Source organism: Ptychodera flava, chromosome 21 (assembly GCF_041260155.1).
Source record: "Ptychodera flava strain L36383 chromosome 21, AS_Pfla_20210202, whole genome shotgun sequence".
Classification (NCBI taxonomy): Eukaryota; Metazoa; Hemichordata; class Enteropneusta; family Ptychoderidae; genus Ptychodera; species Ptychodera flava.
In genome coordinates, this window is record NC_091948.1 from 27,462,907 (window position 1) to 27,480,319 (window position 17,413).

The 17,413-nt window shown below is 36.3% G+C and overlaps 1 protein-coding gene across 17 annotated transcripts in view; it reads left to right on the forward strand.

Annotated features, from left to right (window-relative positions):
- LOC139121890 (rho guanine nucleotide exchange factor 18-like) overlaps positions 1-17,413 on the forward strand; it is a 143,551-nt gene that overhangs the window by 122,748 nt on the left and 3,390 nt on the right. For 10 of the 17 annotated variants that reach the window (XM_070687168.1, XM_070687176.1, XM_070687162.1 and 7 more), the window contains 20 exons: positions 2,815-2,856; positions 5,375-5,437; positions 6,449-6,508; positions 7,058-7,190; positions 7,474-7,525; positions 7,720-7,772; positions 8,294-8,467; positions 8,963-9,088; positions 11,279-11,396; positions 11,928-11,977; positions 12,541-12,663; positions 12,791-12,958; positions 13,577-13,760; positions 14,155-14,235; positions 14,461-14,649; positions 14,971-15,138; positions 15,362-15,537; positions 16,049-16,306; positions 16,790-16,824; positions 17,211-17,367. In XM_070687168.1, coding sequence (XP_070543269.1) covers positions 2,815-2,856; positions 5,375-5,437; positions 6,449-6,508; positions 7,058-7,190; positions 7,474-7,525; positions 7,720-7,772; positions 8,294-8,467; positions 8,963-9,088; positions 11,279-11,396; positions 11,928-11,977; positions 12,541-12,663; positions 12,791-12,958; positions 13,577-13,760; positions 14,155-14,235; positions 14,461-14,649; positions 14,971-15,138; positions 15,362-15,537; positions 16,049-16,306; positions 16,790-16,824; positions 17,211-17,367 — 2,410 coding nt within the window. The remainder of the gene's footprint in view (positions 1-2,814; positions 2,857-5,374; positions 5,438-6,448; positions 6,509-7,057; positions 7,191-7,473; positions 7,526-7,719; positions 7,773-8,293; positions 8,468-8,962; positions 9,089-11,278; positions 11,397-11,927; positions 11,978-12,540; positions 12,664-12,790; positions 12,959-13,576; positions 13,761-14,154; positions 14,236-14,460; positions 14,650-14,970; positions 15,139-15,361; positions 15,538-16,048; positions 16,307-16,789; positions 16,825-17,210; positions 17,368-17,413) is intronic. The other 7 variants (XM_070687178.1, XM_070687173.1, XM_070687177.1 and 4 more) reach the window with 3 other exon arrangements.

Below are 17,413 nucleotides of genomic sequence, written 5' to 3' on the forward strand. Positions count from 1 at the left end.
ATACCGAATGGTTCCGCTGAAACCAAATATGCCATACTCCATTCCAAATATCTTTCTTTCCTGTAATGAAATCTTCTCTGGAGCATAACTCTGAATGATATGTAGAGATAAACATACTAACACTTCTATTGTGTGAATTCTTCCATGCTGTTCTTACTTTTTCTTGATCTCTTTCTGTGTTTTCATGTAAAGTTTACCTGTTGGCGTTGTAGTCAATCACAACTGTTCTGTCCTGTTGCTATATTTATGTTCACAGTCTGCTACAACACCTTGTGGTATCGTACATGTAAAGTCCCTAACCCTAAATCGTACATTTAAAGTCCCTAACCCTATAGCAAGTACCCAAACAAACCACTCACAAGTTATTTGTAATGTTCCATAATTCCCATCTGTTAGAAATCATAATCATTCTAACCATCTCAGTTAATGAGAAAAGTATCTTAAACGAGTACAAAATAGTTGTAGTTTATTAAAAATTAGTAAAACTTCAGAAAAAAGTGCTTTTGTTCTGCTTTATTCTCTATAAAATCTCAGTACTTTACTAACATCTTCCTTACTGTTTTGTAACCAACGACATGTCTAGCACAAACAAAGCCAGTGTTATGGTATATTGTGTCAATAAAAAGCATTGGTCAACCAGAAACTCTGTTTATAGTTTGCATAAATCACATAATTGTTTCAATACAACAAAATTACTGACATTATAAAAAGAATTAACGTGTCGTCCAGCATTTGCACCAGAAATTTACACTGATTTGTGACAATTAAAGATGTCATTGGATACATATATAGGAATGCCAAATATCATGTATTTGTGTAATGGATCGTTGACAAAATATTATCCTCTACTTATAGTTACCCTGTTAAGAATTTATTGTTTTTCAGTGATTTGTGTTCATTTTGTTGCGACTTTAAACAAATGTATAACACTGGATCAAAAATTAAATACATTTGCAGTCATTGGCAGTCAAGTGAGGGAAAATACACTGTATTTTAAGATGTAAAAATGCAAACATCATTCTGTGTTAAAGCAAAGTACATGTGTGAGATTTTCTTCAATTGACAACCGGTCACCATATTTGTTGTCACATGAAACTTTGCCTCCCGTTTATAGATGGAAATATCTATAGTTGTGTGAATTTTGAATAATGACCAGATGTTCAAAGATCTCACCCAAAAATTAAATAAATCTCAAAAAGTTTTGTTCACAAAAATCTTGAAATGGAGTTATTAACCAAACAGTCTTTTCATCTTACATTGAAATTAGTAATTTACCTGCTCAGTACAGTTGCAGTCCCTTTTGGGTTTGGAAGAATATGTGTACGATATTACTGTTGCATTGTGGGCATATGAGGTGATGGGTCATTGCTGCTAGCTGTTGCTATGTTTAGTTCAGTTACCCCTGACTGAACATCATTGGATGGTGGCCAGCATTATCATACACAACAAGGGGGGTGGTGGATGAAACAATAATATTACATTTCTGTGAAATATTGAAATGACATATCAGTGGAAGGTTTTGACAGCTTTCCATGACAGAGCCCAGAACTCTGGAGAGAAACAAAACAGACCTTTTCTTTATCGTATTGTGAATTCTACATGATCGTCTTTCTGTTGTCAGTTCTATGTACAGTTGTATGTCTTTGTTTGTCTGTTTTTGTTCATCATGTTTTACTCTCATAATCAACATTTCTGTTCTCACTTGTATTCTGTACAGGACACTTCTACTCTATGTTGTCATATTGTCGTTTTAGTTTCCTCTCGGTGGTGGCTTTTGTGAATTATTTTCTGTTTTTAAAAACCACACAATATGGGTTTTCCCCCATTCACTGAAAGTTTGTCAACCATTGCGTAGAAATCATAAAAAAAGCTTAAAAGTCATGCAAGCCTCCACAATCGTGGCAAAGCCTGCTTGGATGAAAATATTTAACAGGAAATGCACATGTGCTTGTACAGCAACACCACGCCTATCCAACAATCAGCTGTAGTTACACTGCTGCCGTCAATGTCAATGTCGTGAGGGCAACGCCCATTGTGCTGCAAACAATACCAGATTAGCATCAGCTATGTGAACTGGCATACTGACTTTGTCCTAGTTGAGATGTTGGCTGCTTTGTTGACGTGTTGTAGTTTACGACTTCTTCGCTACTATGCCTCTGCCATGCCAATTTCTGTGTCTTTTCTCCTCATAATAATAAAAACTATTTAACTTCTTTATACTGTTACACTGTGCCGTGCTTTGCTTTGCAAATATTTCTGGATCTCAGTACATTCTTCAACATGCCTGACAGAATCTACAGACAAAATTTACAAATATCTTGTTCACTTTAGTATGGGGCAAGTTGAAAATAAATATTCAAAAAAGAATGATTAAAAACTGCTAATTTTCCATTTAAGAGAGCAAAAAATCATTTTTTTTAAAAAGTTATGTTGAAATGTTCAGTTTAAGTTATACAAATCACAAACCCACACTGGGGTGATTTAGCTTGAAATTTCTGAAATACACAATGGAAGCTCAAACAAAAACTCCTCTGGCTTTCTGACTGTCTTTTTACAAGCAAGCTTAATTTTTATTCCAGTTCCATCAATGAGGTTACAAAATATACATATACTATGGGAAATAGTGACTGCACTCTGATATCATTAACCTTCACTATGCAATTAAAATCAAAACCATTCAAAAAAACAGCAAAAATATGTAAACAGTAGAGAAACCACAGAAATGTTCTGTGTGGTAGTCAGCCTCACCACAATCAATTAGCAACATTAACCAATAACCCTGAGTAACAATTACTGTTACAAATTGACTTTTAGGCGTTGGCATTGGCATCGAGCTGCGGTCAAATTGGGGGTGAGGTTAGTGTGGTTACTACCACTACTCATCCAAACATTGCATCAAAGTTAAGCCTTTTTTACTCGTAGTGTTAGTTTAATAGCAGCATTTCATTTCAGCAGTTGTATTCCCCTCCATGCATCATAGCGTAGAGTAGAGATTCATTAAAAGTAATAAAACAATACGTAGAGTTGATCAAAGCACTTCTGAGGTGGCCAGAATGAAAGAAGGACTGACTGTGGTGTGCTGTGCGACAACATATGGATGTTAAATCCCACTGTTCATTAAAACTGTCAAGTTTAATGTAATCAGCATCAAATTGCATAGGAAATGATGGTTGAATGATACGGTAATTTAAATGTATTCCAAGAAGCAATTTCAGCCTACGGGATTTCAGAAAAACATAGCCCTTTTGAATTTAAAGACACCAAACATGAAAGTTTCATTCATTATGTTGTTGTGCATAGTGAGTTGAATGCCTGATTGCCAAAAGAAAACCAGTCAAAGAAAAGACATTGAATGGTGAAAGTGACGTTTAGCATTGTCTTTTTGACTGCAGCCATGTCTCTTAACATTAAGAATGTTAACATTCAAATGCATGAGTGTTCATTTGTATGTGAGAAGACAATCTTCAGTTGAATTGATTTTCGGAGGTGTAGATGGACGGAGACCGACAACGACAACATAACAGTAGTGAAAGAAACTTGTTTGTGTATGAATGAGCAGAGAAAGTGAGATATTTACTTTGATCAACACAAATTACTGTAGCACATAGGGTTCTCCCTGCCAATATGTCTGTTTTATGTATCATTCAACTATATGTGGACTTTCTTTGAAAGAGCTGCATATGAAAAAGCAAATGACAAGAAAAACACAACCAGTATAGAAAAGTAATTATTGACATTGCAAGGAAAACAAAATTACTGGACACTACGGTCCTTGTTCAAGAAAACTTGAAACAAATCACAAAGAAACTGTCCATGACTGACTATGCTGGGAGTTTTGAATATATTGCTACAGGTTTTTGTTGTTTGTTTGATACCATAAATGCCACCTTGGAAGTGATAATCTTAATTTCATTGCTCTCATAATCACTCCTTTTGAAATATCTATCAACTCTTTTATCATAATTTATCATCTCAAAGCTGTATTGTCTCGGATATTTTCAAAAGCAGCCCAGTAAATTAGTCACAATACTAGTTCAAAGATTTATGTTCTGTAAAAGTAAATCCGAATGCCACCATGCAGTTTTTAAACAGAAAGAAAGGGTTTCCTTGTGTCTATCAATGCAGTATACTCAAAGACTATTACAAATAAAAATAAAGCATGTTCCAAAGTCATGTAACCAGCATTTAAAGTTTTTTCTGGATTTTTTACATACAACAAGCATTTACTGTGCGATTTCCAACTTTTTAATTTTTCCTGTTATGATTTAGTTCAGTTCAATCGTCTTATATCTGGTACATTTGTAGCCATTCAGTGAACCAAATATAAGACATTCGGTGTGAAAGAAAGTATGTTCGTTCGAGACAATAGAGCTTTAATTTTGAAACAGCAAAATTACTTTTTACTTTGCTGTATTGTTCCATATATTGTCTTTTATCTATTACTCTGCATGGAAATCAATATCGGCTTTGAATGACGTACCCCTGAATGCACTTGCACTGAGCATAGCTTATACCCCCGATATCCCCCTCCCCCCGCCCAAAAGAGCCACACAATGTGTATCACATTGAGTATATAATCGTAAATTATTCTGTAGAAATAAGAACCGCTTCCTCCGGAAATGATATCCAGTAAAACAAATATGTATCAGTAGTGGGATAAGAAGCCGAAGGTGGTAGGATGGTCAACTTTCCATAAGGTCCTTTTTACGGACCGGAAGATTGACTGTCACATACTTGGGAGAACTACGTTCTACCTCACAGGATTCACTCAGCTACTGACCCATGTTTTGTAAACCAACCAGAAAATAATGATAGTTAATTATCAGATAAAATTCCTGAGATTAATCTAACCACACTAATACCGATAATGTTGTAGCAAAGTGCCGGTTTCCAAATCTAACCTGTTAAATATAAAAGGAAAACAGTGCACCCAACTTAAAAGGCTAATACTGACTCACTCTCCATGTGGTTAATGTTTTTATTTTATGTTATATTCAGTGTACTGTTTGATAATTTTACTCTTTCCCACCACCTGGCTACCCATGCATCGCTCTGATATGATCCAATGAATCAAATAATAAGTCATATGATTGCGATGAAGTGAAATCAGGGTGAAAGGTTATCTGCTTACTTTGTGTATGAACAAACAGTCATACCTCTTTATCATTTCTCTGTTTCTTTCATTTCATCATTTCTGATTCACCTTTTCGTCCGCTACCCCTGTCTGCGTTTATTTTTTCCTATTATTGTCTCTGTTCTGTGTTTATCTCCCTCCAATTATAAAAAAAGAAGAAGATACCCCTTGTTTTGTTTCATTCAAAAAAGGAAATTTTGATATAATTTCTTTTCATTGGTTTTATTTTCTCCTTTCTAGTCGCCAAAGACGAGAACTCTTTCTTGCCCTGCATAGGCAGCCTTCCAGTAGTTCATGTGGCAGGTGATCTCTCTTCTCCCTGTTCTGCCCGCCTATCTTCAGAAAAAGAAGTAAAAATTCAGAAATCAAAGAATATGGATTCTTTATCACAAGAGATGGCAAAATTCTACTCTTCCGTGTCAAAATTGATGACTTCCTGAAGAAAAAACCACAACATTTTAACCCTTTTACCACAATGGTCTGGCCCAAACCTATTGTCAATGATGACCTTTCTACTGGGAAATGGGTGAACAGGATGAATCAATTGAAAAATGGGGGGTGGGGGTATTTGGTCATAGATTATCCTGATTTGAATCTTTTGTGGTTGGTTGTACAGCAATGCTGAATGCAAGGAAATTATTGTTTTAATCCCAAATGTTTTTTTAGACCTAGATGGACCAGCGCGGTCCATATTTTGAGAAAGTAATAATGATTTTTTTTTCTTAACCAATTCAAGCACAGTGCTTGTTTCAGCATTGTACTGTTGTACTGTGACCAGCCAAAAAAGATAACCAAGACAATCAGTAAAACTACAATGAAGCATGTTCAAGCTTGTTCATATTTTATTCGTTAGAAAAATTGCAGTGGAATATTTTGACTTTACAATACAAATATGGCCATATTTTTCACACTTTCTAGTAAGACAATTCCAACAGCAGAAAGGAAACTGTGTACACCAGTATATCCGTTTAATACAGAAAAGAAATCAGTCACATTTTTTTCAGTCGGTTGGCATCATTTTTACAAACGGAAGGTAGAATTTTTTTAAATAAAAAGCCATCAAGGTGATGACAGAATCCACAGGACCATTTACGAAACTTGCACTGTTGATCTGTACCCACAGTATCACTGCATGTCTTTGCATCTCAGGTACTGTGCATGTCATCTTCCTCAGACTCCGAGCATGTCCCTCTCCTCTCCCTGCCCCTATCCCCTTCTTTGTAATGGAAAAGGTCCTTCTCTTTTGGCATGCCTGTTTTCTGTTTGCCAAGGCAAAGCTAATATTGCTATCCATTTTGGCACGTTTGTTCACAGTCAGCCTATCAGTGAGGAGAATGAAGGGGATCTTACTGCAATGTACAACTCACAGAGCAAGTAAGTGAAATGCAAGCAAATGCAAACCATTGTTTTGGGGAAATTTTTATGATAACATCATAGCTTGATGCTGCTATGCCCAGTTCTGTCTACAGAGATCCAGCGACATCAATATGGTCATACCTATCCTCATATTGATTGGGTAGAACTGTTTTTTGTTCAAAAAAGTTGAATACAGCAGATATCTTTTTCAGGATGGTGCAATAATATGCCACATTAAAGACTAAATAACTAAATTATTGCAGTGATAATACAACAAAGATATTCAAATTTTGAACCATTCATCTTGTCGAGATATGAGTCCAGATTGTAAATGAGTATTACTTCATTTCAACACTTACCTAACAGAAATAGGAAAGAAAATTCTTGTATAAGATGAAGGACGCTAAAGTGCCCTCACATCTTTATATTTGTGAAAAAAATACAGTGCCAAATCTTTGTAATAGTATGATTTGATAAATTGTTGATCACTCTTCTGTTTAAATGAACCACAGGTTGAACCTCAGTCATCCAAAAAGTAATTTGATATTATGTTATCACTATTTCCAGCATCTCTGAGACAATGTCTGCATCCATGGAATCTCTGGATGAGGGCACAGATGAGGTAGATTTTGATGACGACCCGGATTTGATGATCAAAGGTCCAGAACCAGAATCATGGAGTGTTACAGTTGACAAGAAGGTAAGCAGCTCCTTCATCCGAACATTTTCATACCAAATCTTTGATGTAGAAATATAGAAAAGTATGTCCTGTAGTTTTTCAAAACCAAATCATTGTAAAATACAAGAAAAAGTAGTGTCTAGAAATGAGAAATTCATACATTTTATGAAATATTGTGTGATATCAATAGAAGTGTTCACTTCATAAAACAAATTTTTGTAACAGACAGTTTGAGACTGATAGTGTGGATACCAAGATTGGAATGGAAGACTAAATGCCGCATTTTTTTCAATTTATTTTACAGACATTGAAAAAGATGAGTCACAAGGATATTAAAAGGCAAGATGTCATATACGGTAGGTTGAAATGATTTTGAATAAAACTATACATATCATTTGTTTCCCCTCATTTGAATACTTTATACGATTTGAGTGGATAAAATCATGTTGAAAAGAATGCCTTTACAATTTATTACTAGGGATTTTTATTAATGCTAGTGATTAAAAATATACACTTAAAATCTTCACTTTCTTCTTTCCACTATACGCAGAGTTGATTCAAACAGAAAAACATCATGTGAGAACATTGAAAATCATGCAGAGGGTAAGTGAATGTTTCGATCTTCAGCTTTGAGAGACAAAAATCAGAACCCCCAACATGAGAGATGGCATAGCATACATGTTAATTTATAATGATTAGAGGGATAATTGTTGCAACTTGTGTTGGTGTTTTATTTAAATAAATAAGTATTCCTGTCTGTGTATGTTGAATACAAAATGGTGTGTACAATGTGCAATATCATTGTTAACATATGAATACCAGTCTGGATTGGTATATCAGTTACCAACATTAACTTGAATACTGTACATATACCGGCTGAGTTGTCAAATTGAACACCGAACACTTTGACATGATATTGGAAGCAGAACAAGAAACTTTTTTCCACAAACAGATTCAAAATAATAGAAAACACATCAAAAGTTTAAGCTGCTGGCTCTTCAATAGTCATACCGTACCATATCATGATCCCTCTGCACAAAGAGACAAGCTCCCTGAGTGAAGAATCGATGAAGGATGATCATCTCACTCTGATAACTCATGTGCCTCTCTTAATCGGTTTTCAGATATTCTTTTATGGAATGCAAAATGAGCTCCATATGGATCAGAGTATTATCGACAAAATGTTTCCTATGTTGAGCGAGATCATGGAAATAAACACGGCATTTCTGGAAAAACTGAAGGCTAGGCAGCAAGGGAATACTGCTGCTGAAAAGATTGGAGACGTCCTTGTCAATCAGGTCGGTATCGTTTACAACAATATTATCTGTACTTACGATGAGAAGATCACAGGGAAACACTTTTGGGATTGTGTGCTCAGCCCAAAAGTGCCTTTAGGTTTCTTGTCATATATTAGCAATGACACTTTATACACTGTTTATGTGCAAAGTCTTTGTTTGCATTCAAACCAATCTCCGTGCTTGATTTTGCTGCAGTTTTCACGTGGAGAATGATCTGATATTTGTGTTTTTCACAAGCCAGGCCCTCTTCTATAAGTGTATGAATATCCTTTTTTTTTTTTTTTTTTTTTTGAAAAAGATAAATTTATTTCAACATTGTCACAAATAAAACAAATCTACATAACTGTGAATGCATTAAAATTACAATGCGTGTTGTATGAAAATCCTTTGTGACCCCCCCCCTGCAACAGCGCCCTCATCGACCATAAAAGCAAGATTAAAGATTATATTGTTGGAAGTGTTGCATAATACTCACTGTGGCTTTTCTTTTAATAGTTTTCAGACAAAAATGGAGAGAGAATGAAAGTTGCGTATGGCATATTCTGTGCCCACCAAAGGGAGGCAGTTTCTATTTACAAAGATTTACTCAAATCAGATCGAAAGTTCCAATCATTCATCAAGGTAAGGGAGCCTTCAGTAATTACAGGGGGGGTGGGCCGGGCGAATTTCGCGAACACCTGTACCGTAAAATGTGACCCTCCCCCCAATCCTCCTGTCTAAAATGTGACCCTCCCCCTTGTCCGACATTCTAAAACTTGACCCTCCCCCCCCCCCACCACCGCGGTATTCTCCCCGGGAATAATTAAAAAAGTATCAGCTAATTTACATAACAATTGGTTCAATTGTTATGTTAGGGACAAATTACAGAGGGGAGGGCTGGTGTTTTTGGAGGGACAGTCGCAATTTATCACGCAAGAATTTTTGAAGAGATATGGTATTTCACACAGTTTAGGGAGGGTCACCATATTTTGTGCAACTATAAGAAGGCAAGATGTAGCTAATTTAGTGCTTCATCCAAAAATATCAAATCATAATACATGGAGTCTATCAGGCAAATTATTGACAATTTACCCCCACAAAACATGCTATATCTGTATTTTATATATGTTTGATAATGTATTTAAATGTACTTTGCTTGAATAGGGAAGTAAAATGTGCATCTGTGTACAAGAAATTGATTTCTGAATCATCTAAAAATTTGGTTCACTATCCATGGTGTTTATCATGAAATTATGAATAGTTTTTTACAATACAAAAATAGGTAAATCTTTGCATTTGTGTACTCTTGATTATTGATATTAATTTGCTTGATTAGACTAGAGTGGTTACAAGTCTATGGTTGTGTAAGAAATTTGATTTTGGAATTTCACCAAATGTCATTCAATACACTATGCATTTGGGTATATGATAGAACTATGAATAATTTTTTTTCAGTACAAAATTAGATAAATCTGTGCATTTATGTATGCTTGATTATTCACATTATTGTTCTTGATAAGACTAGAATGGTTACAAGTCCATGGTTGTGCAAGAAATTTGATTTTGGAATTTCACCAAAATGTCGATTCACTATGCATAGGGGTCTATGATGAAACTATGAATAATTTTTTTTCAGTACAAAATTAGATAAATCTGTGCATTTATGCATGCTTGATTATTCACATTATTGTTCTTGATAAGACTAGAATGGTTACAAGTCCATGGTTGTGCAAGAAATTTGATTTTGGAATTTCACCAAAATGTCGATTCACTATGCATAGGGGTCTATGATGAAACTATGAATAATTCTTTTTCAGTACAAAATTAGATAAATCTGTGCATTTATGCATGCTTGATTATTCACATTATTGTTCTTGATAAGACTAGAATGGTTACAAGTCCATGGTTGTGCAAGAAATTTGATTTTGGAATTTCACCAAAATGTCGATTCACTATGCATAGGGGTCTATGATGAAACTATGAATAATTCTTTTTCAGTACAAAATTAGATAAATCTGTGCATTTCTGTATGCTTGATTATTCACATTATTGTTCTTGATTAGACTAGAGTGGTTACAAGTCTATGGTTGTGGAAGAAATTTGATTTTGGAATTTCACCAAAATGTCAATTCACTATGCATGGCGGTCTATAAGTGTGTGCGTATATTGTTGGTGATTTCCTATTTAGGAAATATCACACGGACAATCAAAGTTTTGGCCATAATATCAGCTTCTGTCAAAAGTGACCCTCTCCCTAAGATAGGTTTATAAAAAGTGACCCTCCCCCTGGAACTGTTTTCTAAAAAGTGACCCTCCCCCCAATTCCCCCGGCCCCCCCCCCCCCTGTAATTTCTGAAGGCTCCCTAAGTATGCCATTCAGTGGTCTGTATATCCAGTAACAGTCACCACATTCTCTGGCATAATCCACCAAGATTTCTGTTTTTCAATGGGTATGGCTGTGTTGTGTGGAGTAGCTTAGTAGAGTGATTGCAAATGCTAGCAATGTTGGAAATAATGATTAAGCTACTCATGTGTAACAGTCATTTTGAGTTCTACATCATTTTATCATTCTAAATTTTAATCTGCGGTCATTTAAATGTTCATTAAGCCCTCTTGATTAAAGCAGATATTCTATGGGTATTAAACAAAATCAAAGATGCTAAGGTTGACTAAGCAACCTCTAATCAGGATTTAGATTGGTATTCATGTATTCCTTGATGCAGTATTCTTCCATTTGCTTCTATTTTTTACAATCTCAACTGTAAATTTCCCCCCTGAAAATTCAGAATCTTTCCTGACAAATGGCAAACCTGTTTTTGTTCTTTGGCACAGAAATGCAGCCAAAATGCACTTTGTCGGAGGTGGTCAATCCCAGAATGCATCCTTGCTGTGACGCATAGATTGACTAAGTATCCACTGCTCATTGAGGCAATCATCAAAGTCACAAAAGGTACGTTGTGTAATTTGTCTGATTGTTTGGATAGCAGTGAAGAAAGCAGTGGTTCAGATTTTGTGAAAGTTTTGAAATAACACAAGACAAGAGACAAAGAAACATGAAAGGGGGAAAAACCAACCACCGTGAAACAATGTCACGTAAAATGTGTAAAATATTTCTCATAACCATAGGCTCAAACTTTGTAGAGGCAAATAGTGATCCATTTCTTTGTGTAGCAGAAAAATGTAAGTCTTAGTGCAAAATTGATACGTTCATTAGAAAATGAAATTTCAAAATATTTTTGATGTTCATTAAAGGATGGTTAACGCTGTCCATCCTGTCTGGTTTCAGTATGCTTTTATTTTAAACAAGAGTGAATCGTATGTCATCACTTTTTGTGAAAATCTCTCCTGAAATGCAGAAAGTAGTTCATCAGTCTAATGAATTGTTCATCTCATATCATATCACATGGGATTTAGACAGACACAGAGTAAACAGGAAGGTCTGTTGTTAAGTAGAAATAATATTCTTTATTTTCTTTTTCAGCTTCAAAACCAGACTATCAGCAACTACAGCAGGCAAACACACTAGTCAAGGTAAGTCTTCCTGCTGTATTGTTTCAAAAGTAGTAAACTTGTGAAAGATTTTTACTTTTGACTCAAAATGCAATGGGGTTGTCACATCATCTGCTTATAATACAATGTTGCAAATCACACAATGCTGTCTGAGTATCTGTTACATAGTTACAAATCATCAAGTGCTGTTCCTGTATCTGTTACATAGTTGCAAATGATCAAGTGCTGCCCCTTCAGCTGGTACAAATTTGCATATCATGACTTGGTTCCCCCATATCCAGTACAGAGTTGCAAATGATGAAGAACTTTCCCTCTATTTTTCTCTGTCTGATACAGTTGCCAATTATTATTTTATACCCCACCATCTGCCGAAAGGTCACAAAATAGGTGGTGTACTGTCATTTCACCTGTTACAAAGTTACAAACAACTCTCCCTTTGTTTGCTACAAACTTGCCAACAGGCTGCATGACTTCCTTGCATAAGGTTCGTTTCACATAGAGTAAGTAATTTGAATGCCTGACTTTAAGAGCTGTCTATGCCTTCAATTTGACAAATACTTCATATCTCTATTTTTTCTCACTAGAATATCTTGAACAGTGTCAATGCACAAGTTAAGGATTATGAAAAAGAGCAACGACTGCTTGCCATTTACAATAAAATAGATGCCAGGTCATCAGTGACGCTGAGGAGTGGCAAAAAATTCAAGGTGAGTTTCATATGAAAATACATCAATCCATTCAGTGTTCTTTTGAAGTTCATGAAATATTACAGATATCACACACAGGATATATCACATTCTCCTGAATCACATTTCCCTGTTGTTGTCCTTACAGAAATCGGATATTCTCGCCAATAACCGTAAGTTACAACATGAGGGTGAGGTGCAATGGCGTTCCGCTCGTGGAAAACACACTGAAGTCCAGGCGGTCCTACTTACTGATGTACTTACATTTTTACAAGACAACAATCAGAAATATGCTTTCCTCAACTTAGACCAGAAGGTGAGTATAAGCTCTCAAAAGAAAAATTTGAGAGATTTGTAATGTAACTCATTGTACCTCATTTTACAGTGGAAAACATCCCCTCAGGTACAATACCCTCAGGTACAATAAACTCTAAGAGAAGATTCTCCAAGTAGAATCTTATGCTTGAACACCCTTGTGACCTTACACACAAATGCATACATTGACATAAGTACTCATGCATGAAGTAAGTCTCAGATTTCACTACATGATGCATACCTTTCCTCAAGATGCCAACAGTTGTATGTTGTGTACTTTTGTGACAGTTTGTGAAGGTGCAGTCGCAGGTGAAAACTTTCGCAGATAAACTGCATTATTCTGTATACCAAATGTTTATCAATCAATAATGCAGCCATGACACTCTACACTTCATGACAACAATCTGCATCATTCTACACTGTAAAATAACATCCCTACCAAATTTGAAAAACAGCAAACCATATTTGTAGTATGTCTTCTTCGCATGATAAAGAAATCTATCAACTGTTTGATTCCCATGTTTATGTGCGGAAATGCAGGCACACTATGTAGAATAATGGCATTGATTACAAAAGGTTCTGAAATGTAAATGCACTGTTTGCATCTTGCTCTGTCCAGGTGGCTGTGGTACCCCTTCAGAAACTGATGGTACGCAATGTAGCCACAGACAAACAAAGTATTTACCTGATAAGCCCACACAAAGCAGGACCTGAGATGTATGAAATCATGTGTAATTCCACGGAGGAGAGGGATCTATGGAGACGCCATATTGAAGAGGCTGTGAAAAACTGCCCAGATGAAGGTATGTGCGAGTGGAGATCAACCAGGACTCCATGGGCTCAGACAAAGTCCCCAGCTACTGAATTGCAGCATGCTCGGAAGGTTATATCTGATTGGTCAATTGTCACTTTTCACAGCAACTTAGGGAGTTTATATTTATTATTCAATTATAACAGTAAGATTCAGTCACCCAACTGGATAATAGCTTCTGAGATGCTGCATATCAGCCCCAAGTCTGCATGTAAAATCACATTTGCATTGTGATCGTGCTGAGTGTTGGAATCTTATCCAGTGTTTGTTCAAAGCACAACTATTTCAATTCCGATCTTGGCAAAAAAGGAAATATCTGCAAGTTTGAGTTTTTGAAGGATACAGTCATAATGCTGCAACTTTTTTGTCTCATTTTTTCTCTCCAGATGAAGGAGTTGTTGAAGAAGAAGTAGACGAAGAAAGAAAACAAGCTGAAGTCAGAGCTGCCAAAGTCACAACATTGCTTGGTTAGTGTTTCATCCAACATTTGATATTTTAGTGCCCACATGCCACTTCAATGTATATACCCATTAGAGTATTAGCATATTCCTGCAGTGAGATGGCGTGCAGAAAGTTATGCTTTTGCTCAAATTTTGTACAATGAAAGTTATATCTATCTTTTTTGCCCTCCAATATGCAGGAGCCTACACTGCAACTTTTAACTTCAATTGCTTCTGTCTCTCCGTACACAGATAAAATGCAAGACAAAGACAGGGACCTTAACAACACCTTATCTGAGAAATGGAACATCTTGGTCGAGATGACCGAGTTAATCGGAAAAGCTGAAGCTTCGGGGATAGACAAGATGAGTTACAAAGTGGAAAGTTCTGGATCAGAGATTCCAAAGACAAGGGAAATATTACTGGCAGCAATTCAGGAAGGTAGGCAAATACATGACAAATATTACCAGTGATGTAAAAGGTACAATTGAAATTTTGAAAACTGTGATGATGGTTTAATGGGTAACACTATACAATAGTATGTTTTCCCTGACCCAAATGAGGAATGGTTTTGAGTTGTTACACAGCTGCTTAAAATTCAACATCGAGAATGTTTAACAACAATCTTTGTAGCGTATAGGTGAGATGGATTTTTCCCCAAAGACGTAATATTTTGGACAGTTGCTTCACAAAAAGTCACTGACAGAAGTTCCTTCGGTTGTGTAGCACAGTGTGTAATACATCTGCATTTCATTTCTGCAGCTTCGAGACTGACATCTGCCGTCTACGGTGCAGGAGGATTGAGCAGAAGTGCCACAAGTGTCGGAGAAAGCGAAAGCGGCACATACCAGTCACCATCTTTACCTAAACGAGCAGAGACTTTTGGCGGCTTTGACAGTAGCGCCAAAGATCAGTCCATTTTACCAAAAGGTGGGTCAGGTGTATTGATTTTATGAGTTTGACCCCAAGGTCATCAGTTTTGTGGCATAAAACAATTCTTATCCTTTTATTTCATGATCACTAAATTGTTCCCCAGAGAGCTTTGATTGTCAAGTAGGATGTATTTGAAAATTGAGGTAGTATGCGCCTCAAAAGTGAAATGTGTGCCTGAATATCATTTGATGAGTTCCATGTGTTTAATTTTGTGTCTTAGCTGGGCCATTGAAGAAGCGTTTGGTGACACCGCACATCGATTCTGAAACGCGTAGCAGCAGCTCACCAAACCTGACCAAGGGAGAAAGCATCAGCATTCCAGATCTCCAAGAGCACAACAGACGAGGCAGTGCCACTCGAAGTCTGAGTGATGCCGATAAAAAAGAAGCTGCCAGGGTACATATTACAATCATGAATTTTATCTCCAAGAGTATTTGTATGAAATCTTATTGGTTTATAGTGTATAGTAGTATTGTACCTTCAAGTTTATGTCAAATAGGACATCTTTTATTGCAAGCTTTTAGACATGTAAACACTGTCTCATACCTGTTTTAAAATCTTAAGTTTTCGTCTCTGATATCATTTTCATTCATATTTCAAATGATACATGCAGAATTAACTATACAATGTCGTTATGAATTTGTAAGTAGTTAGTTTAAATTCATGTGTCAAAAAAAGTAGCTGGAGTTTCTTCAGTTCACCTAGATTTCCTTTTGCTTTTGTATGATTTGTTTAAATTTCGTCATTTTGCTTGATGTGGACATACCCAACAAAAGATCTAAATATTAGCAATAGCTTTTCTGAAATCTGCATGTTTTATCTCAAAATGTTTCGGTAATCTGGGCAATCTCATGAATGTGTTCGAAGTTTGGGTTTTATATCCCATGATGGTTCTTTTTGTTCACAGAGAAGGGACAGTGGTGGTTCAGTTGGTGTCAGTGGAAGTGCTTTCCTCCACAGTGCACTACAGAGGAACTCCAGCGATTCCCTCAAGTATGAGAAAGAGGAAAGGCTGTCGGAAACAGGCAGCGACAGAGACTCTACAGGGGAGCTATCCACAGTAACCGACTCAGGAGTTGTGGCACTATCCACTGGCTACATACCACCCACAGTAGAGCAAGTCACATCAGTGGCGCACCTCACCCACTACCTGAATTCTCTCTTGGTGAGTCTGATTTTCATCCTGTCAAATGTCTGCGCTGGTCAATTCTGTGCCTGGCTATCGTAGCTTTTTCTGATGCTTACACAGAGGACAAAACTATATGATTTTCATCATGTTTTAAGTCTTTGGAGACAGATGATTCATAAAAATAAGTACAACTTTATTTGTAAGATTTGCATAGAATAAATTACTTGTAAACCCTTTCTTATCAGGACATAGAGATACCTTTAAAATTCAGGAGACTTAAGCTCTGTCAAATCCACGGTTTCAGTAAGGACTACAGTATCAATGTTCTTTGTGTCCAGAATAATAAATAGTCACTGGTGACACATAGAAGATTAGCATGGCAAGTAAAGGCAACTGTGAAAAACCTAGTGGTGTTCAGAAAAGAGACAATTTGTCCTTTTAAGACATTTGACTCATTTCTTCATTGTTACCATGGTTTCACCTTCTCAACACAAAGCATTTCTTTCTATCGTATTTCAGTCTGTGATTGCACAGAGAGACACAGAATATGAAAGGTGAGTTGTTACTTCTTCTTTTGCACCAGCCAGTCTTGCATTATCCACATTCATAGATCATACAATTATGAAATATAGGAATATTTCACATTATAACTGTCAGAGTACACATTCCAAAATTCTCATAAAGCCTTTTAACCCTGATTCCCTGATAACTTTGGCATGTTGCAGGGATTATATCCCAGCAGGTTGCAATGGTTTCTACATTTTGCAACAAGAAATGAAGGCACAAAACTACATTTGCATCGACATCTGCATAGATGAGATGCAATGCACACAGAACAGCATTTAAAAACAAATCTAAAATCACACACAGCTTAATAGTTTTAAGTAGTAGTTACCTATGCAACGTCAGTGATGATTTGTGTACTCATTTCCTCTCTAAGAATGAAAACACAGATGACTGAAGAAAACAACAACAAAGCAAAACTTGAAGAGTTACAGAAGGAACTAGAAAAAGCTCAGAGTGAACAAGAACAAAAAGATGAGAAGTTGAAGAATTTGGAGGAGCAGATGAAGTTGACGGAAATTCAACTACAACAGGTATTAACCCAAAGTTTCTCTTCTTTACACACCTACTTTCTTGGAA